The following is a 22060-nucleotide window of genomic DNA, read 5'->3' as shown; positions in this document are numbered from 1 at the left end:
AGGTGTAGAATCTCGGGTTTAGCCGCCTTCCTGACTTATATACTCACTTTTCCTTCCCGGCTGCCCCTCTGCTTGCCGTCACTTCCTCTGCTGCTCCCGCTCTTTCTGTGGAGAGAGAGTAAAAAAAACACACCGCTGCCCGCTACAGGTAAGCAATTTTAAAACAAACTGTCTTACCTTTGCTGTAGTCTCCCGGGTTCGCTTTTACTTCGACGCTGCTCCCACTCAAATCTGTGGGAGTCCAGAACTAGAAGGCAAAGGTTTAGAGTGAGAGGGAAAAGATTTAAAAGGGACCTAAGGTGCAACCTTTTCACGCAAAGGGTGATGTGTGTATGGAATGAGCTGCGAGGGGAAGTGATGGAGGTGGGTATAATTACAACATTAAAATGGCATCTGGATGGGTACATGGATAGGAAGGGTTTCGAGGGATGTGGACCAAGTGTTGTCAAATGGTACTAGATTAATTTAGAATATCTAGTCGGCATAGATGAGTTGGACCAAAGGGTCTGTTTCCATGTTGTACATCTCTATGATTCTATAAATGCCAAGAGCAGTAGAGGAGAAAAATCTGCAGAACTTGCAAACAGAAAGCATTCATATCTCTTTCCCCAAGTGTGAAAAGACAGAAAGATTGTGATTGGTTTTCAGCTAGCTGACCAATTTGTGTCTGTGAACAAGAATTAGAAATGATATTAGATCTCCACCAGCTCAAGAGTTCACTCTGTTCTCTGCAATAAAAGCCACTTGAAGCCAAAAAAAACAATTAATCTTCATTTCAGTAGTTCCTGTGAGCTGTGACTTTCAATCTATAAATCAGAGATCTTTTCTCAGTTAACCAGCCACCCTGTGCCTTTTGTAAAACAGTGTAAGCACCTCAGAGAAGAACAACCAAGAAAGAAACATTCTGATCTGCACAGAATCATATGAACTTTGTGAACAAAAATAACTAAACTGGCTTCCTAGCCTTTCCCTCTGTCCATAACACCCATGTTTTTGCTTCCTTGTCTCCGTGCATATAAGAGGGGGAGTTGTACATTTTGTGATGATTTGTGAAACAATGGATCATGATCGTCAGCATACTTTTCCTGTCATGTTCCTTAACCTGTACAATGCCTTTCTGGAAAACATGTGTAACTCAAAGGTGTCATCCTCAAGATGTTATTATACGCTCCATGACTTGACTAGAGTTTCCACAGTCACAAACAGTCGAGATTTTGAGTTGCAGCTTGTACATCAGGTGATCACATCAGCTATGTCAAATTTATACTGCATTGGGATTGTCCATGTACTTTAGGAGAAGATGAAACGTGCTGTTGAGTTGTTGGTTCAAGACAATAGCCTGCATGTTTCCATTTTTTGCCTGTTCGTTTTTGGTGAGTTTCACGACAGACATCCTACAATGGCCCATGTTGACTTTTTCATGTAATCCTTCACTTTTGACTTTCATTACTTTTGGGCATTCAGCCTCTACAGTGCTTGTGGATTATGTGGAAGAAGAGGCAGAAGTGCTGGCACTTTGTGATGTTCTTACCACGAGCACCATATTTAAACCCCAGCTGCACAGCACTTCAGATGCTGCAATCCATGAGCTGTTTTTACTGCTCCAGTCCTGCACTCATATCCCAAATAACATAGCCCAGAAAGGCAAGTTACCTCTTCGACTTAATGACAGGCACCAGGAGGTGTTCATACACAGGATGGCTTTAAGAAAGGCAGTTCCTGATGAAGGGCTTATGCCCAAAACATCGATTCTTCTGCTCCTCGGATGCTGCCTAACCTACTGTGCTTTTCCAGCACCACACTCTCAACTCTGATCTGCAGTCCTCACTTTCTCCTAGTTGTTCTCCTGCTAGCTGGCAAAGGAGGCCACACCACTGGATACAGCCAGTCTGGTCTGAGGTGGAAGCCCAGGACAGTCAGTTGCTAAGGTTAAAACAAATGTCCAGCTGTGAGGGAATAAGATGAATGACATTCTGCACCGCACAAGGTTACATACTGTTATCGTCTCTCTGCTGCTTCATACTCACAGGATCACCACTACTCACTTGAACTTTGCCACTGCAAACATCTCTCACCAAGGCTCATAGAATTTCAACCTTCACATTCATCAACTCTCAGCCACCTCATTCTCCCAAAATATTAGCCCTTCCTGCCCTCTAAGCTTCCTCGTTACTCTTACCCCTGCACCACCACTAAAGCCTCCCCCATGGAGGAAGAGCCATATACAGAACTGCAATAAGCTTCCTCTTGGGACACTCCACTTCACCCCTGCCTGTGATGTTTAAAACCTGCACAAGTTCAAGCCAAGAATGGTAAACTTGTATCTGGCAGGACATTCCCAGTTGGAATGGTAAATCTGTATCAGGGCAGGACATTCCCAGCAGGCCTGGAACCTCTAGGCCCAAACTACTCAGGTCAAGTCTTCCAGGTTAACAGGACCAACTACAGAGCAGGGTTTGTTCACTTCTAACATAATCAGTCTTCCCTCTGTCTCATTCCAGAAAAAAAAGTGTCATAATCAAGCAGAGACAGCAAAGATCGGCAGCAGGCTAACAAACAGTAAACTCACTGCCTTATATGAAGAAACATTCTGCAGCTGGCTGGAGAAGTGGTTGAGCATTCATTTTGAAGCAACAAAATCTCCATGAGCAAACAAATGAGTAAACTTTGTGGCGCGATGCTTCAATGACCTCGCCAGTACAACTCATTCTTGTCCCGGTCAGCTTTCAGCCATTTTACATAACTAATTCCCTCTCTACCATTTTGCAGACAGTAGTAAGACCCAGATAACCACCATGAGAATGAAGCCAGCACTGGAAACCCTTAGCTCCACTTCCATGTCTGAGGAGGAAGACACTCAACCCTTAGAGGATGTATCAGCAAGGTTCTGCACCCTCCATCAGATCAGACTTTCTGCTCAGTGAGTGCTGTTTCTGTGTTAGAATTGGGAATATAATCTGTTGAGCCAATCACTGGCATGTTTCTACAGGTAGTCAAGGAAGAAATGCTCAAGTCTCTGACACTTAGCAGGCTGCCAAAGATCAGGCAATGCATGCACAGACTATTCCATGGTCTTGACCATTAAATGACTTTGTCAGAGCACAGAGTCTCAAGAGCCTTAGGCAGATTCGTCAGATTCAACAGATGGAGAAGTTCACCAGCACTATCAATGCTGTGCTGGCTTGGCAATCATGCAGTGGTTGCCTCCATGGACAGGCTGACCAACACCATGAAGACCTTGGTCCAGCATATGCAATGTCTTCCAGAAATATGCATAAACTTGTACTCCATCACTCCAGTCGGTGGTGCTTAGTAGATGTTAGCTGCTGAGAAGGAGGAAGAGCCATATACAGAACTGCAATAAGCTTCCTCTTGGGACACTCCACTTCACCCCTGCCTGTGATGTTTAAAACCTGCACAAGTTCAAGCCAAGAATGGTAAACTTGTATCTGGCAGGACATTCCCAGTTGGAATGGTAAATCTGTATCAGGGCAGGACATTCCCAGCAGGCCTGGAACCTCTAGGCCCAAACTACTCAGGTCAAGTCTTCCAGGTTAACAGGACCAACTACAGAGCAGGGTTTGTCAACCCATGTAACAGAAGCTGAGACTGCACTTAGATGCAGAAAGAAGAAAAAAATCTGCTCAGTACACATAGTGACACAAGTGACATTGTCAGCAATTTCTTTTTGTAAATATATCTTCACTTACACTGTTAAAATGTCTACAATAGTATCTTTGTCATTGAGAGATGGTTATCCACTTTTTACATGCCAAGGATGAAAGACGTTTAATGGCCAGGCATTGATCCTCTCACACAAGCAACTGGGTGTTTGACCTCAGACTTGAATGTCATTGATCCTTGAATGAGCACATAGTTACAGTCATAGAGACGTACAGCATGGAAACAGACCCTTCAGTCCAACCCGTCCATGCCGATCAGATATCCCAACCTAATCTCATCCCACCTGCCAGCACCCAGCCCATATCCCTCTAAACCCTCCCTATTCATATACCCATCCTGATGCTTTTTAAATGTTGCCTCCATCACTTCCTCTGGCAGCCCATTCCATACACACACCACCTTCTGCATGAAAAAATTGTCCCTTAGGTCTCTTTTACCTTTTTCCTCTCACCCTAAACCTCTGCCCTCTAGTTCTGCACTCCCCCACCCCAAGGAAAAGACATTGTCTATTCGCCCTATCCATGCCCCTCATGATTTTATAAGCCTCAGCCTCCGATGTTCCAGGGAAAACAGCCCCAGCCTATTCAACCTCTCCCTATAGCTCAAATCCTCCAACCCTGGCAACACTCTTGTAAATATTTTCTGAACCCTTTCAAGTTTCACAACAGCATTCAAGGTATTGTACATTAATGTGGACACCACTGACACTAAAATCAATGTGCAGGGATTGAGGTAGGGCCCTGCCCTATGTAGGGTCATTCAGACTTACACCTAGCCTGTGAATGAGGGCACAGCATCAGTGATGATTCAACTCATTTCCAGCGGTAACATTTTATTCTCCCTTTCAGCTTTTCAAGGAAGCACACAGCCATTCAAGGCTGGGACATGTACAGTGGGAAGTTCACATCTCTATTCTTTCTCATTGCTCAGTGACCTGTTGAGAGAGGCTGCAAAAGTTTTGACCCTCTCAGGGTAAGGATGCTTAAGCATTTCTGGGTAATTCAGCAGTCTGTGTGCCCTCTGAAATGTTAAAGGTTAACTGAAGATGGATGGGTGAAAAGGAAGCACCTCAGGATTGCTTCCAACCTACTGTCTATCTTGAAGGAGTGCACTGTACTATACTTTGATCTCACATTCTGAGTGAATCCTTAAAAGCCACATAAACTAAATGCCATGTGATGTTACTGCCCTGTCACACTGACTGCTGCTTTCTCTTGCATGGAAGAGGACCTGTAATACTTTAAGGTAGAATTAGCCAAAGTTACCACCCATACATTCATATGAATAAATAAACTAAATAAATAAAGTATTCACTAGCAGAAAAGTTCAAGGAGTGCAGAAATAAGGATGCCCACATTCTCTGCTTTCTTTCTTTTCTTTTTCCTTTTCTTCCTCGCCTTTTTTTCTCAAATTAACCCTTGTGTAATAAACTTTTGTTCTTTTGTTTAAAATAAAAACTGTTAGGTTCATGTGACTGTGATTCAGTAACTGCCCACTATGTTCATTAAAATTTTTTAAAAATCAATCAATCCAAGTTTTGCTCTGGCATCTGATTTATCCAGTAGTTTCATCATAACAAGTAAACACTCGTATGGATTTGAATTCATTGAATTTAAAAGGTTCTAGGTCTCTTTCAAAGAAACAGGTACGTGGAGCAAAAGACATAACAGTGAATTATTTGAAAGTTTCAACTAAGTCTAAACTGGGAAAGTTACATACCATGAAGGTAGAAATAAAAACTGGATCTTTGAAGGAAAAAATTCTGAAAGTGAGTATCCAACACAAAGAATGAAAAGAAGGGAGACCAGTAATTTATATTTCATGGCTAGAGTTAGCTAACATGCAGTTTGAAATATAAAACTTGAATTGGAAACAATTTTAATTTTATTGCATTCTGTTTACATCAGCTGGGCTTAGATATTGAAGAACTGGAGGAAATTGAAGATGATGCTGGGCTTGGTAATGGAGGTTTAGGAAGGCTTGCAGGTAAGACATCACACCCTAGAAAAATATACTGCAGCTTGGGAGTCACAAAGAGCTGAATCTTATGTGTATTTGGCTAAGTCAAGTTGCTTCCAGTTTTTTGAAGGGATTTCTACCATGAAGCTTCATGGATTATCTTGCATTATCCTGCCAGTTCACCTTATTATAGTCTGCCTCATGGCATCCAGCATGTCTAATTTCAGCCCCACTTTACCACACACTGTTCCCAGAATAGCTCAACATTCAGCAGATATCCACCAAAGACCATCATTTCTTGCACCCCTGCCGTTTTTAAAAGGCCACTCAGACGAGCACAAGCATTCCAAACCTGCCCTGCTTAGTCAAAGGTCTAAACATGTTGAAGAAGCTCAAAATGGCACCATAATTGTCAGACAGATCTGAAGCTTTTGTTTGAGGGGATGGTTCAGAGGAGAACAGTCCTCTTTCCAGAAGGAGGCAACAACAGCAAAGGAGGCCACACCACCAACCTCTGGAAGCCTGTTCTGAGGTCACTACCTGGGTCAGTGCCATATCCAAATTCTGCAGGAGTGGCCAGCAGTGCCATATGAAGACCAATGAAACAGGGAGAGCTTATGGTGTTGGCAGTCAGCAACTTCATTGACATGCGTAGAGTGAAATAAACTGGAATACAAGTATGTGCGACGCAGTGGCACTCATTGCCCAGAAACTACAGTAATGTAGCAAATCATGTAGCTATCTGGCTACCTCCATGGACAAGTTGGCTATCCCAGCTGTGGAACCAGGAAGTGACTAAGACATAGAGGAAGGGCAAGGAAAAAGAAGGCTTATTGAAGCCACTTTAGTGGCATGTATAACAATACACTGTGCATAATTTTGCACTTTTAAAGATCAATTTCACTGATTCCACCTTACATCTGGTTGTTCATCTCCCTGCCTTCCTTGTACAACATTCCTATTTTTTACAGCCTTCATATCAAAAATTTAAATGTGAATGTATTGTTCAGCAATGTCTGTGGCAGGGAGGTACAACACAAAGCCAAGAACTGTGCATTAGGATAGCCAGGTATTAGGGGTGTCATAGTTCTATGTCCTGTGAAGTACATGGGATTGTAAGCAATAATATTTCCCATTAAAAGCTCTAACATTAATTAGCCCTAACATGAAGGCCCCCTGCTTCACAGGTTGGGTCACTTACCCTGACCTAAGTGTAGTATTAGCCATTTCCTTCACTATTACACACTTTTGATTCCAGCTGGTTAGCAACAGTCAGTAAGTACTCCTCGGTCAGAATCTTGCAGCCACTGCTTCAGCATTTCAGTGAGCCCCCAAACATCCAAATCGCTTTCCTGGTAACTCTTCTTGTAAATGCAAGAGACTTCACACCTCCCCAGGTCCCCACCCAAGATTCTACATGAGTCTGCAACTAGCCATCTTTTCCACCCAGCCTGTATGAGTTGACCATGCCAAGTGTGGTCATTCACGGTATCTTCCCTTGAAATCATAATACTCTGGACCATGAATTAGCTCCACGCCTGCATGACTCTGTTCCTTTTCATGCTTTACTGTTACCCTCCTCCATGCAGATACTGCTGCCCCTTACATCATGATTATCATCACCCCCAGCCTGCAGTCCCCAGTCCTAAAGAACAACTAGTGAGGTTCATTCCTCCAGCATTAACCCCATTTGCCCTTCCTTTCACCTTAGTTTTTACAGACATAGCCAACAGACTGTGGTCCACTCCCTTGAGTGAACTAATTAGACATCCCTGGATAAAAAGTGCCCAGATCCCTAACTGACATTTCCCCGACTGCATTAGCTGGCCATGCCATTTGCTGAAAATGTGTTGCTGGAAAAGCGCAACAGGTCAGGCAGCATCCAGGGAACAGGAGAATCGACGTTTCGGGCAAAATGTCGATTCTCCTGTTCCCTGGATGCTGCCTGACCTGCTGCGCTTTTCCAGCAACACATTTTCAGCTCTGATCTCCAGCATCTGCAGTCCTCACTTTCTCCTCATGCCATTTGCTGAAAAGCATTAAAGATGGAGCGAGATGTTTTTGACATTGAGACTGTCTTGCCGGACGTTTTGTCCAATTCTGACATCAATCTCACCACAGCCCATGTTATTCAGACCCCAATAATATTTCACCCTATGTTTTTTTTAATACTAGGGGTATTTGGGATATTGGCGGCTAGTTTGCATCCTAGGCCAGTACAAATGTACATTCCATTTTAAGTTATATAATTGTTTCGGAGTGCGCATTGCTATTCTGCATAATTAGCAGAATTTCTGGGTTGGCTGGAAAGGAAAACAAATGCAGAACAACAAGTTTCTACAGAAATGGAACATTTCAAATTTCTGTAAAAGATTTTAAGAAAATGACAAATTATTTCCTTTTACATTATGTGTGGCTGATGCTGTAAGTATCTGATTAACATGAACTATGGAACTCTGTAGTGTTGTTTTGTAATCTGAAAACACTTTATGTTCATGAGTGCTAGTTTCATCAGTAAATTAACAATACCATATTTAAATAAGTAACCATAGAGGCATGACAGAAAAGATTTGAAGTTAATGCTTACAATTTAATTGGGGCAAGGCTTTCATATGTGATTTTTTACTGATCTAATCATTACCATTTATAAGTGATATGAATTGATTTTTTGCTTTTACTCTTCCAACAGCCTGTTTCCTTGATTCCATGGCAACACTGGGCTTGGCTGCTTATGGGTATGGTATAAGATATGAATATGGGATTTTCAATCAGAAGATCAAAGATGGGTGGCAGGCAGGTTTTTGGATTAAATAATATCCTTCATTTTTCATTGTCTTCTCAAATGTATTATAACCTAGTTCATTATTCATGATTAGTTTCACAGACTTAACGTTTTTGTAATCACAGGATTGAAGTTTCCATGACCACTTATTGTCAACAGAAAGACAACGGGCTGAATTTTCCCCAAAGTGTCACTAATGTGTTCTCAGAAGCTTTCCTTCTTTGTCTCCTTCTCATTACATCTACTGTAAAGGGCTTTTCCTATAATCATAGAAGGAATATTCCTGGCTAGCATTGTTTGACTGATGCATAGCACAACACTAAATTTTTTTTCAAAAATATACTTTATTCATAAATACTTTGATGATCTATACAACTGGACATGCCATACATATGTAAACATTCCACTTCTTTGCATACCAAAACAGAGTAATCATTCCTATTTACAGGTCGGTATGATTACATTTTTAGCTAAGGCGCCAGCAGAGCCCAAATGACTGCGTGGGCCCCCCGTTCTTCTTAGGCAGGCAGATGTTACACGGTGGTCTTTCCCAACCGCGCCTTGGCGGCAGCTGCCCCATGCTTCAGCGCATCCCTCAACACGTAGTCCTGGACCTTGGAATGTGCCAGTCTGCAACACTCAGTCGGGGTCAACTCCTTCAGCTGGAAGATCAACAGGTTTCGGACCGCCCAGAGAGTGTCCTTCACCGAGTTGATGATCCTCCAGGCGCAGTTGATGTTCATCTCGATGTGCGTCCCAGGGAACAGGCCGTAGAGCACGGAGTCCCGCGTCACGGCGCTGCTCGGGACGAACCTCGACAAACACTGCATTCCTCTCCAGACTTCCTCTGCATAGGCACATTCCAGAAGAAGGTGTGTGACAGTCTCGTCCCCCACGCAGCCGCTTCGAGGGCACGTGTGGTGTGGCAGAGAGTCCGGGCGTGCATAAAGGATCTCACAAGCAGAGCCCTTCTCACCACCAGCCCAAGCCATGTCTTGGTGCTTGTTGGAAAGTTCTGGCGATGAGGCATTCTGCCAAATGGCTTTGACAGTCTGCTCAGGGAACCGCTCGACAGGATCCGCCCTCTGCTTTTCCCGAAGGGTCTCAAGGACACTACGTGCTGACCACTTCCTGATGGACTTGTGGTCAAAGGTGTTTTTCTTCATAAATTCTCCATGAAGGACAGGTGGTACGGAACGGTCCAACTATTCGGAGCGTTCTGCGGCAGCGAGGCCAGGCCCATCCTTCGCAACACTGGGGACAGGTAGAACCTCAGTACGTAGTGACACATGGTGTTTGCGTACCGGGGATCCACGGACAGCTTGATGCAGCCACACACAAAGGTGGCCATCAGGGTGAGGGTGGCATTGGGCGTGTTTTTTCCCCCATTGCACCGGTCTTTGTACATTGTGTCTCTTCGGACCCGGTCCATCTTTGATCTTCACATGAAGTGGAAGATGGCCCGGGTGACTGCGGCGGCACAGGTTCTGGGGATAGGCCAGACCTGTGCCACATATAGCAATACTGAGAGTACCTCACACCTGATGACCAGGTTTTTCCCGGCGATGGAGAGTGACCGTTGCTCCCATCTGCCTAGTTTCTGTCTCATCTTCCTGATCCGCTCCTCCCAGGTCTTGGCGCACGCCCCAGCCCCCCCGAACCAAATACCCAGCACCTTCAGGTGGTCAGTCCTGACGGTGAAGGAGATAGAGGATTGGTTGGCCCAGTTCCCGAAGAGCATGGCCTCGCTCTTGCCTCCATTTACCTTGGCCCCCGAGGCCCGTTCGAACTGGTCACAGATGCACATGAGTCTGTGCACGGACAGCGGATCTGAGCAGAAAACGGCGACGTCATCCAAGTACAGGGAGGCCTTAACCTGCAGGCCCCCGCTGCCAGGAATATTCACCCCTCTGAGGCTCGCATCCTTCCTGATGGATTCGGCAAATGGCTCTATGCAATACACAAACAAAGCGGGTGAGAGAGGGCAGCCCTGCCTGACTCCAGATCTGACTTGGAAGCTATCTGATTCCCACCCATTGATTGAGACTGCACTGACAATGTTGGTGTAGAGCAGTCTGATCCAATTACCGATTCCATCCCCAAAGCCCATTTTGGAGAGGACATCCCTCATATATGTATGTGATATCCTGTCAAAGGCTTTCTCCTGGTCCAGGCTGATGAGGCAGGTGTCCACCCCTCTGTCCTGCACGTAGGCAATCGTATCTCTGAGCAGTGCGAGACTCTCAGCGATCTTCCTGCCCGGTACAGCACAGGTTTGGTCAGGGTGGATCACCAATACCAGAGCAGACCTGACCTGGTTGGCGATGACCTTTGACAAGATTTTATAGTCTGTGTTTAACAGTGAGATTGGTCTCCAATTTCTAATTTCCTCTCTCTCCCCCTTCTGCTTGTAGATGAGGGTGATGATGCCTTTCCTCATGGATTCACTCATGGTACCTGCCTGAAGCATACTGACATACACCTCCAGCAGGTCCTGGCCAATCAAGTCGCAAAGAGTAGAATAGATCCCGATCGGTAAGCCGTCGCTTCCGGGAGTTTTATTCTTTCCGAAGGACTCGAGGGCCTTGGTCAGCTCATCCAGAGATAGCGGCTGGTCCAGCCTCTCTCGTTTTCCGTTGTCTAGGACCTCCGTGATAGAGGACAGGAACGACTGAGAAGTCACGCTGTCGGTTGGCTTCGAGTCATACAGACTGACATAGAAGGATTTGCTGATCCTCATGATGTCAGCCTGAGATGACGTTACCGAGCCATCTTCTTCCTTCAGGTTGCTGAGCACGGAGCTCTCTTTGTGCACCTTCTGGAAGAAGAAACATGAGCACGTCTCATCCTGCTCCACCGAGCGGACTCTGGACCAGAAGATTATCTTGGAGGCCTCCGAGGCAAAGAGCAAGGCTTGCTGGCCCTTCACCTCCTGGAGGTCCTCCGCGACATCGACCCACAACGTCTGCAGCAGGAGCAGGTTCTGCATACTTTCCTGGAGTTTGGACAGTTTTCCCCGCCTCTCTCTCACCTCCTGAACACCTTTGAGGATGAAGAACCTCTTGACGTTCCCTTTTACTGGTTCCCACCAGTCCGCTGCGTAATCCCTCTTGAGCTCCTCGATGTTTCCCGGGGTCAACAGCTAAGTGTTCAGCTTCCACATTCCCTTACCAGCCTGCTGCTCGTCCTGTAAGTGACAGTCAGCCAGCAGGAGGCAGTGGTCAGAGAAGAACACCGGCTTGACGTCGGTGGTTCTGACCGAGAGCGTTCGGGACACAAACAGGTAATCTATCCTTGAGCGGATAGACCCATCTGCCCGTGACCAGGTGTATCTATGCTGCACTCCGTCTGCAGGGGTGCTGAAGACATCGTGCAGCTTGGCATCTTTGACCGTTTCCTTCAGGGCTCTGGACGTAGCGTCCAGTTTACTGCCCTCCCGCCGGATCGTCCATCTGCATCAATGATGCAGTTGAAGTCTCCGGCCAGAATGACCGGCCTGGATGTAGCCAGCAACAGTGGAAGCTGTTGCAGGACGGCCAACCGTTCACTCTTACCTGCTGGGGCATACATGTTGATTAGTCTCACGGGAGTGTTTCTGTATGTAACATCCACGACGAGGAGACGCCCGCCCACCACCTCGGAGATGGTGAAGTTGCGTTCCCGCAACAGGATACCCAGGCCTGAAGAGCAGTTATCGTGGCACCCCGACCACACTGACGGCCCATGGGCCCACAAGCTCGACCATCTCCTGTAACTGCTGAGGTGCGGTATCCCACACTCCTGCAGAAACAGGACATCGGCTTTCACATTGGCCAGGAAGGCCAGCGTTGAAACACATCGCGCAGCAGATTTTTTTTTATCAAGGGCAATGCTCCTCCTGGTTAAATTTTTCTTTTTCTTCTTTTTTTTTAAACCCCCACACTACCGCCTAACTGCGGTAGTGCTTATTTTTCCCCAGCACTCATGGTGTGTGTTTGTGTAGGTGTGAGGCACAGTGAGAGACACAAGGTGCACGAATCTTTATTCAATTTCCACCACCAGGAAGAAAGGAAAACACCCGGGTGGCCAGTGACAAGCACTGCCCTTCACATCAAAGGGCAGTGCTGTGTAATCAAAACAGTGAAGGGGAGGGTAGGGACTAAATCAAAATAGAGTTGGAGGGGGAAATAATGCACTCCACTCCCTGCGGCGCCCACCTCTCCCTGAACAACTCCAGGGTGTTGGTGGACACCGCATGCTCCTTTTCCAAGGACACCCGGGCTCTAACGTAACCGCGGAAGAGGGGCAGGCAGTCGGCCCTAACGACCCCCTCCACGGCCCGCTACCTCGACCTGTTGATGGCCAGTTTGGCCAGGCCCAGGAGCAGACCCACGGGGAGGTCTTCAGACCTGCCCTCCCTCCTCCGTACCGGGTGCCCGAAGATCAGGAGTGTGGGACTGAAGTGCAACCAAAAGCAGAGGAGGAGGTTTTTCAGAAAAATCAAAAAGGGAGTGCAAACGCCCACACCCAATATATACATGTTCCACAGACTCCACAACGCCATAGAACAAGCAGTTGGGCTGGGAGTCCGTGAACCACCGCAAACTGCGGTTGCAGGGGACTGCTGCGTGCAGCACCCTCCACCCCAGATCCCCGAGAGAAAGGGGGAGGACTCCCGCGTAGAGAGCCCTCCACTGGGGATCCCCACCGCCCGCTGGCAAATGGGTACGCCAAGGTGTGTCCGGACGGTGGATGAGGGAGAAGAGGTGGACGGTGTGCAGCAGCAGTCTATACAGGGACTGCCTTTTTACATCCTTGAAAGAAACAAAATTAAAATTCCGGAGGCAGCTCAGGTTGTGGGGCACAGGCTCCCGCGGGAAGTACGGGACCTTGGGGCCAATGTGAAATTCCGTCCGGGCTGGGGTGAGCGTGGACGGGATCCCACCGCACACGTGAGCGTCCTCAAAATGGTGCACTACGTCGGGTCCGAGCACCGCCGTTTTAAGGCGTCGGGTGGCAGTGGCCACGTACCGGACGTCTACCGCTGCCCTGCTCGCTATGTCCTGCGGCAGCGTCCAGCCCAGGCCCCCGGCACCCAGCACGTGCCCGACCCTGGTCACCCTCGCCGCCACAGCCCTCCCCTCCGACAGCCACTCGAACCCGCGAGTACGGAGGTGCGGACTACATAGAACAATACAGCGCAGAACAGGCCCTTCAGCCCTCGATGTTGTGCTGACCTGTGAACTAATCAACCCCTACACTATCCCTTCATCATCCATGTGCTTATCCAAGGATTGTTTAAAATCACCCTAATATAGCTGAGTTAACTACATTGGCAGGTAGGGCATTTCACGCCCTTGCCACTCTGAGTAAAGAACTTGCCTCTGACACCTGTCTTAAATCTATCACCCCTCAATTTGTAGTTATGCCCCCTCATACAAGTTGACATCATCATCCTAGGAAAACGTCTTTCACTGTCTACCCTAGCTAATCCTCTGATCATCTTGTATGTCTCTATCAAATCCCACCTTAGCCTTCTTCTTTCCAATGAGAACAGACCCAAGTCTCTCAGCCTTTCCTCATAAGACTTTCCCTCCAGACCAGGCAACATCCTGGTAAATCTCCTCTGCACCTTTTCCAATGCATCCACATCCTTCCTGTAATGGGGCGACCAGAACTGTACACAATATTCCAAGTGTGGCCGCACCAGCGCTTTGTATACTTGCAGCATGACATTGCGGCTCCGGAAACCAATCCCTCTACCAATGAAACCTAACACACCATATGCCTTCTTAACAGCACTGTCATCCTGGGTGGCAACTTTCAGGGATCTATTTACATGGTGGTACGGTGGCTCAGTGGTTAACACAGCTACCTCATAGCACGGCGCAACGGCTCCCTGACGACAGCCGCTACTCCTGCCGGAGGGTAGGCGCAACGCGATTCGACCATGTTCCAGACAGTGATCAGGTCCTGGTAAAAGACAGGCAGCGTCTTGAGGGCGACCTCCAAACCGTCACGGTCGACGAACAGGAGCTGTGTGTCGTAGTTGAGGCTACGCACCTGGCGGAAAAAATACGTCGCCAGGGCGCACCACCTTGGAGGAGGCTCGACGTAAAGGTATCGCTGCAAGGTCTGAAGGCAGAACGTCGCGACCTGGGTGCGGAGCAGCAGATTTTATGCTGCGCACATTAATACTTGCAATTTTTATCCCCATTTTTTTGAGGTTACCCGTGTCCAATTGCCGCTGGTCCTGCCCCTCTGGGATAGCTGTCTGCATCCCCATGCAGAACACGAATTGTTGGACCCTCGCAGGGCAGAGGTAGCTGTCCAGCTCCTCACTTGGTCCATTTGCCCGCTCCGGTATCATCGGGCCGGGACCAGGGTCCACGCTGTCTGCTTCTATGGCACTTGCAATGGGAAACAGAAGGTCCTAGCAATAGTAAACACTTGCAGTTAGAGAACTCAGATTAGTGTGAGAGCAGGGTCTTTAAGGTGTGGTATATGCATAACAAGGGTTTGTTGAAGTTAGATATTGAAAATTCTGGAAAGCAAAGGGTAAAATTGCTTTCAAACTTCATTGAAATATTAGCATAAGCCTTTCTACATGTGGTTCCACAAAAAATATCGTTGGCTGTAATTGCCCTTAGAATTAGCCAATCAAACTACTTAGTTGCATTCAAGAAAGTGGATTGGCTCTACTTTCTCGAGGGCAAATAAAGAAGAGCCTTAAGTGTTGGCTTTGCCAGTGTTAGCCATGAATCAATTTTAAAAGCTGTTATTTTATTTTAAGTACCAAGGTAACTGGAATGCTTAATATTAGATTTCTCCAGGGAATGCTATAAGGTCTGCGTCATCTCTGCTGTCAGACTTAAAATAGAAGAAAAAGTGGTGCAAAAATACTCATGATAAAGCAGACAATTGAATGCATGGTTGTGGTTTTTGGAATAGTTATGTCCATTATGCATCTAATAAAGTCTCTTGTGATACCTAACAGACATTTTGTTTCTTGCACAGCCTAAAAATCATTTAGTACGAATTGCTGCTAGTTGACAGTTACTTTAATCCTTTACTTGAGGCTCGTCAGATTTGTGATATTAAGTTGTTACATGTTTTATGTTAATTTATATTAAAATAAATAGCCTGGCTCAGGGCTGTGAATCTTTGGAATTCTCTATTTCTGTAGAATTGTGGATGTCCCCTCATTGAATATAGTTAATGCTGAGAAAGTCAGATTTTTACTCTCTAGATAAACAAGGAATATGGAGAACGAATGGGTATGTAGTGTTAAAGCCCAAAGTCAGCCGTGGTGAATTTGGAAACTACATTAAAAGGTATGATGGTAGACAAGAAATATCTGACTTTTAAAGAACCAATATATAGTTTAGAAGAAAAATGCTTTCATTTAATGCACAAAAGATCAACAAGAAGAATGTACCAACTATGGCTAAATAAAGAAATCAACGATTGTGTTAGATTAACGGAAGACACCTATGAAGTTGCTAAACAAAAATGGTAAATCAGATGACTGGGAGCATTTTGGAATTCTGCGAAGGAGGACAACAATAATTAAGAAAAGGAAAATAGAATATGGAGAGACAGTTAGAAACAATGAGGAATTTGCAACAGCAACAGTATGTGATTGATGGCTGTTATAGGAAGGCGGGGGGGGGAAAGTCTCAGATACAGTCACATAGATGGGTTAACTCCAGGAAAAGTAAGAGAGGTAGGCACCTAGTGCAGATGTGTTCTGTGGCTATACCCATTTCAAACAAGTATGCTGTTTTGGAAAATGTAGGGGGTGATGGATTCTCAGGGGAACGTAGCACAAACAGCCAAGTTTCTGGTATTGAGCCAGACTCCAATGCAATGAGGGGTACGTCGGGTTCCAAGAGATCAATTGTGTTAGGGGATTCTCTAGTCCGAGGTACAGACAGACGTTTCTGTGGCCAGCAGTGAAAAATCAGAATGGTGTGTTGTTTCCCTGGTACCAGGATCAAGGATGTCTCAGAGAGGGTGCAGAATGTTCTCAAGAGGGAGAGGGGCCAGCAAGAGGTCATTGTCCACATTGGAACCAACGACATAGGAAGAGAAAATGTTGAGATTCTGAAGGGTGATTACAGAGAGTTAGGCAGGAATTTAAAGAGGAGGTCCTCAAGGGTAGTAATATCTGGATTACTCTCACTGCTACCAGCTAGTGAGGGCTGGAATAGGAGGATAGAGCAGATGAATGCATGGCCGAGGAGCTGGTGTATGGGAGAAGGATTCACATTTTTGGATCAATGGAATCTCTTTTGGGGTAGGAGTGACCTGTACAAGAAGTACGGATTGCACCTGAATTGGAAGGGAACGAATATACTGGCAGGGAGATTTTGCTAGAGCTGCTCGGGAGGATTTAAGCTAGTAAGGTGGGGGGTGGTGAGGAAAGTGATCAATCTGAGACTTTTACAGTTGAGAACAGAAGAGAGTCAAACAGTCAGAGCAGACAGGGACAAGTTGGACTAATAAATTAAACTGCATTTATTTCAATGCAAGGGGCCTAATGGGGAAGGCAGATGAACTCAGGGCATGGTTTGGGAATGGGATATCATGGCAATTACAGAAGCATGGCTCAGGGATGGGCAGGACTGGCAGCTTAATGTTCCAGGATACAAATGCTACAGGAAGGATAGAAAGGGAGGCAAGAGAGGAGGGGGGTGGGCATTTTTGATAAGGGATAGCATTACAGCTGTGCTGAGGGAGGATATTCCTGGAAATACATCCAGGGAAGTTATTTGGGTGGAACCGAGAAATAAGAAAGGGATGATCACCTTAATGGGATTGTATTATAGACCCCTGAATAGTCAAAGGGAAATTGAGAAACAAACTTGTAAGGAGATCTCAGCTATCTGTAAGAGTAATAGGGTGGTTATGGTAGGGGATTTTAACTTTCCAAACATGGACTGGGACTGCCATAGTGTTGAGGGTTTAGATGGAAAGGAATTTGTTAAGTGCGTACAAGAAAACTTTCTGATTCAGTATGTGAATGTACCTACTAGAGAAGGTGCAAAACATGACCTACTCTTGGGAGATAAGGCAGGACAGGTGACTGAGGTATCAGTGGGGGAGCACTTTGGGGCCAGCGACCATAATTCCATTACATTTAAAATAATGATGGAAAAGGATAGACCAGATCTAAAAGTTGAAGTTCTAAATTGGAGAAAGGCTAATTTTGACAGTATTAGGCAAGAACTTTCAAAAGCTGACTGGGGGCAGATGTTCGCAGGTAAAGGGACAGCTGGAAAATGAGAAGCCTTCAGGAATGAGATAACAAGAGTCCAGAGAAAGTATATTCCTGTTGGGGTGAAAAGAAAGGCTGGTAGGTATAGGGAATGCTGGATGACTAAAGAAATTGAGAGTATGGTTCAGAAAAAGAAGGAAGCATATATAAGGTATAGACAGGATAGATTGAGTGAATCCTTAGAAGCGTATAAAGGCAGTAGAAGTATACTTAAGAGGGAAATCAGGAGGGCAAAAAGGGAACATGAGATAGCTTTGGCAAATAGAATTAAGGAGAATCCAAAGGGTTTTTACAAATACGTTAAGGACAAAAGGGTAACTAGGGAAAGAATAGGGCCCCTCAAAGATCAGCAAGGCGGCCTTTGTGTGGAGTCGCAGAAAATGGGGGAGATATTGAACGAGTATTTTGCATCAGTATTTACTGTGGAAAAGGATATGGAAGATATAGAATGTAGGGAAATAGCTGGTGACACCTTGCAAAATGTCCATATTACAGAGGAGGAAGTGCTGGATGTCTTGAAACGCATAAAAGTGGATAAATCCCCAGGACCTGATCAAGTGTTCCCTAGAACTCTGTGGGAAGCTAGGGAAGTGATTGCTGGGCCTCTTGCTGAGATATTTGTATCAATAGTCACAGGTGAGGTGCCGGAAGATTAGGGGTTGGCTAACGTGGTGCCATTGTTTAAGAAAGGTGGTAAGAACAAGCCAGGGAACTATAGACCAGTGAGCCTGACGTCGGTGGTGGGCAAGTTGTTGGAGGGAATCCTGATGGACAGGATGTCTATGTATTTGGAAAGGCAAGGACTGTTTAGGGATAGTCAGCATGGCTTTGTGCATGGGAAATCATGTCTCACAAACTTGATTGAGTTTTTTGAAGAAGTAACAAAGAGGATTGATGAGGGCAGAGCGGTAGATGTGATCTATATGGACTTCAGAAAGGCATTCGACAAGGTTCTCCATGGGAGACTGGTTACCAAGGTTAGATCTCACGGAATACAGGGAGAACTAGCCATTTTGGTTACAGAACTTGCTCAAAGGTAGAAAACAGAAGCTGGTCGTGGAGGGTTGTTTTTCAGACTGGAGGCCTGTGACCAGTGGAGTGCCACAAGGGATCGGTGTTGGGTCCACTACTTTTTGTCATTTACATAAATGATTTGGATGTAAGCTTAAGAGGTCCAGTTAGTAAGTTTGCAGATGACACCAAAATTAGAGGTGTAGTGGACAGCGAAGAAGGTTACCTCAGATTACAAGAGGATCTTGACCAGATGGGCCAATGGGTTGAGAAGTGGCAGATGGAATTTAATTCAGATAACTGCGAGGTGCTGCATTTTGGGAAAGCAAATCTTAGCAGGACTTATATACTTAATGGTAAGGTCCTAGGGAGTGTAGCTGAACAATGAGACCTTGGAGTGCAGGTTCATAACTCCTTGAAAATGGAGTTGCAGGTAGATAGGATAGTGAAGAAGGCGTTTTGTATGGTTTCTTTTATTGGTCAAAGTATTGAGTACAGGAGTTGGGAGGTCATGTTGCGGCCGTACAGGACATTGGTTAGGCCACTGTTGGAATATTGTGTGCAATTCTGGTCTCCTTCCTGTCGGAAAGATGTTGTGAAACTTGAAAGGGTTCAGAAAGGATTTCCAAGGATGTTGCCAGGGTTAGAGGATTTGTGCAATAGGGAGAGGCTGAACAGGCTGGGGCTGTTTCCCTTGGAGCGTCAGAGGTTGAGGGGTGACCTTATAGAGGTTTACAAAATTATGAGGGGCATGGATAGGAAAAATAGACAAAGTCTTTTCCCTTGGGTTGAGGAGTCCAGAATACGAGGGCATAGGTTTAGGAGAGAGGGGAAAGACAGAAAAGAGACCTTAGGGGCAACTATTTCACACAGAAGGTGGAACATGTATGGAATGAGCTGCCAGAGGAAGTGGTGGAGGCTGGTACAATTGCAACATTTAAAAGGCATTTGGATGGGTATATGAATAAGAATGGTTTGGAGGGATATGGGCTGGGTGCTGGCAGGTGGGACCAGATTGGTTTGGGATATCTGGTCATCATGGATGAGTTGAACTGAAGGGTCTGTTTCCCTGCTGTACATCTCACTGACTCTATTACTGTCAGTTGAAAACATGATCATGGACGCAAAAGCTTACACAGGAAAGTAAAAGGAAAAAGATCAGCAAAACCAACCTGAATCTATTGCAAGTGAAGTCAAGAGAATTTATAATGATGAATAAGGAACTGACAAAGCAACTAGATTAGATTACTTACAGTGTGGAAACAGGCCCTTTGGCCCAACCAGTCCACACCGACCCTCCGAAGCCCAACCCACCCAGACCCATTCCACTACGTTTACCTCTTCACCTAACACTACGGGCAATTTAGCATGGCCAATTCACCTAACCTGCACGTTTTTGGACAGTGGGAGGAAACCGGAGCACCCAGAGGAAACCCACGCAGACACGGGGAGAATGTGCAAACTCCACACAGTAAGTCACCTGAGGTGGGAATTGAACCCGGGTCTCTGGCGCTGTGAGGCAGCAGTGCTAACCACTGTGCCGCCCTCAATACTTTGTATCTGTGTTCTCAAAAGAAAATATTAAAATACTCCAGAAATAATGGAAATTTCAAGACTGAAAATGAGGCACTGCGAGAAATTAATGTTCGTGAGGAAAAATGAGAGCTAAAGTAGATAAATTATTTTACCCTTACATAACAGCATGTTGAGAAATATGGCGTAAGAGTTCGCAGATGTGTTGGTGATCATCTTCAAACGTTCTATACATACCAGAATAATACATGCAGATGGAAAATAGAAAATGTAATGCCACTTTCAAGCAAGGAGTGGGGAGAGAAAACTGGGAACTTGTGAGCTTAGCATCACTTCTGGGAAAATGTTAGAATCTATAATAAAGGATGTGATAATAGGACACTTAGCAAATAATGGTAGGATTGGGCATAATTAATTTTGATTTATGAATGAAAAATTAAGTTTAACAAAGCTTGTTGGAGTTTTTGAGGATAACTAGCAGAATAGGGAGAAGCAGTGGATGTGTAATATTTAGATTTTCAGAAAGCTTTAAGATCCTATAAAAGAGGTTAATAAATGAAATCAAAATGCATGGGATTATAGGGAATAAACCACCATGAAACAAGAACTAGGTTAATAGACAGTAAACAGATTTTGCATACATACAGTGCACATAAATATGATTTGGGAGCAGAAGTACTCTGTTCAGCCCCTTGCCATTCAGTAGGATCATTGCACATCTGTCAGTTTTTACAATATCATATTCCTATCTACCCCTTGTAACCTTTGATTCTCTGACTCAACAAGAATCTAGTTATCTCTGCCTTAAAAACATTCAATGATCCTACCTCCACCATTTTCTGAGGCAGAGTTCCAAAGTTGCACAACCCTCTGATAGAAAAAAAATGTCTCCTCATATTTGTCCCAAAAGGGCATGCACTATATTTAAACAGTGGCCCCTAGTTCTGGAATCATTCACATGAGAAAACATCCTTTCCCCATCCACCTTGTCAAGACCATTCAGGATCTTACATACTTAAATAAAATCACCCCTTACTCTTCTAAAGTCTATGGAATCAAGTTTCATTTAGTCTGCCTTTCCACATAAGACAACTCACTTATTCCAGCTTTCAGTCTAGTAGGAATAAATGAGGCATTCCCAGGTTGGCAGCCTGTGACTAGTAGGATACACGCTATTCACAATCTGTTTCATATGATTTGAATGTGGGGATTATATGTAACATTTTCAATTTGCAAACATGAGTTGTAAGAAGAATGCAAAGATCCATCAAGGGGATTTGGAGAGGTTGAGTGAGTGGGCAAGGATTTGGCAGATTGAGTAGACCACTGAGAAACATGAGATTGTCCACTTTGGTGGGAAAAACAAAATACAGAAACTTCTTAAATGGCAAGAGACTGTGCAGTGTTGAATTTCAAAGTGACCTGGATGCTTTTGTTCATGAGCCAAAGAAAGCTAACATAGAATAGTTAACATTTGACCCATCGTGTACCAGCTCCCAAAAGAACAACCCAGCTAGTCCCATTCTCCAGCCCTACCTCTGTAAACTCATCTCTTTTAAATGTATGTCCAGCTCTCTTTTAAAATCTCCACCACTCCCATTTTGACTCCCAACAACTCTCTTGAGTAAACAAGTTTCGCTTGTCTCACTCCTAGCCGTCTTGCTGACAGTTTTGAAGTTGTGACTCCCAGTTGCCTGAAATAGCAACTAGTGGAAAAGAAAATCCCTCTTTTCCTTGTCAAAATTGTTCATAATTTTGAATGTCTCAATAAGTAATCTCTTAATCTTCTCTACTCCAAGGAGAATAAGCCCAATTTCTCTAATTTTTCCTAA

At 45.3% G+C, this 22060-nt stretch overlaps 1 protein-coding gene across 1 annotated transcript in view; it reads left to right on the top strand.

Annotated features, from left to right (window-relative positions):
• The window catches only part of pygl (phosphorylase, glycogen, liver), a 125812-nt gene that overhangs the window by 13953 nt on the left and 89799 nt on the right, over positions 1-22060 (top strand). Inside the window, exons 3-4 of the mRNA XM_087990212.1 lie at positions 5592-5670; positions 8333-8436. Coding sequence (XP_087846338.1) covers positions 5592-5670; positions 8333-8436 — 183 coding nt within the window. The remainder of the gene's footprint in view (positions 1-5591; positions 5671-8332; positions 8437-22060) is intronic.

The sequence above is a fragment of the Chiloscyllium plagiosum genome, unplaced genomic scaffold (assembly GCF_037043375.1).
Source record: "Chiloscyllium plagiosum isolate Xiang-an unplaced genomic scaffold, Cpla_swu_hap1 HiC_scaffold_8, whole genome shotgun sequence".
Taxonomy (NCBI): Eukaryota; Metazoa; Chordata; class Chondrichthyes; order Orectolobiformes; family Hemiscylliidae; genus Chiloscyllium; species Chiloscyllium plagiosum.
This window is presented reverse-complemented; position numbering and strand designations above follow the sequence as displayed.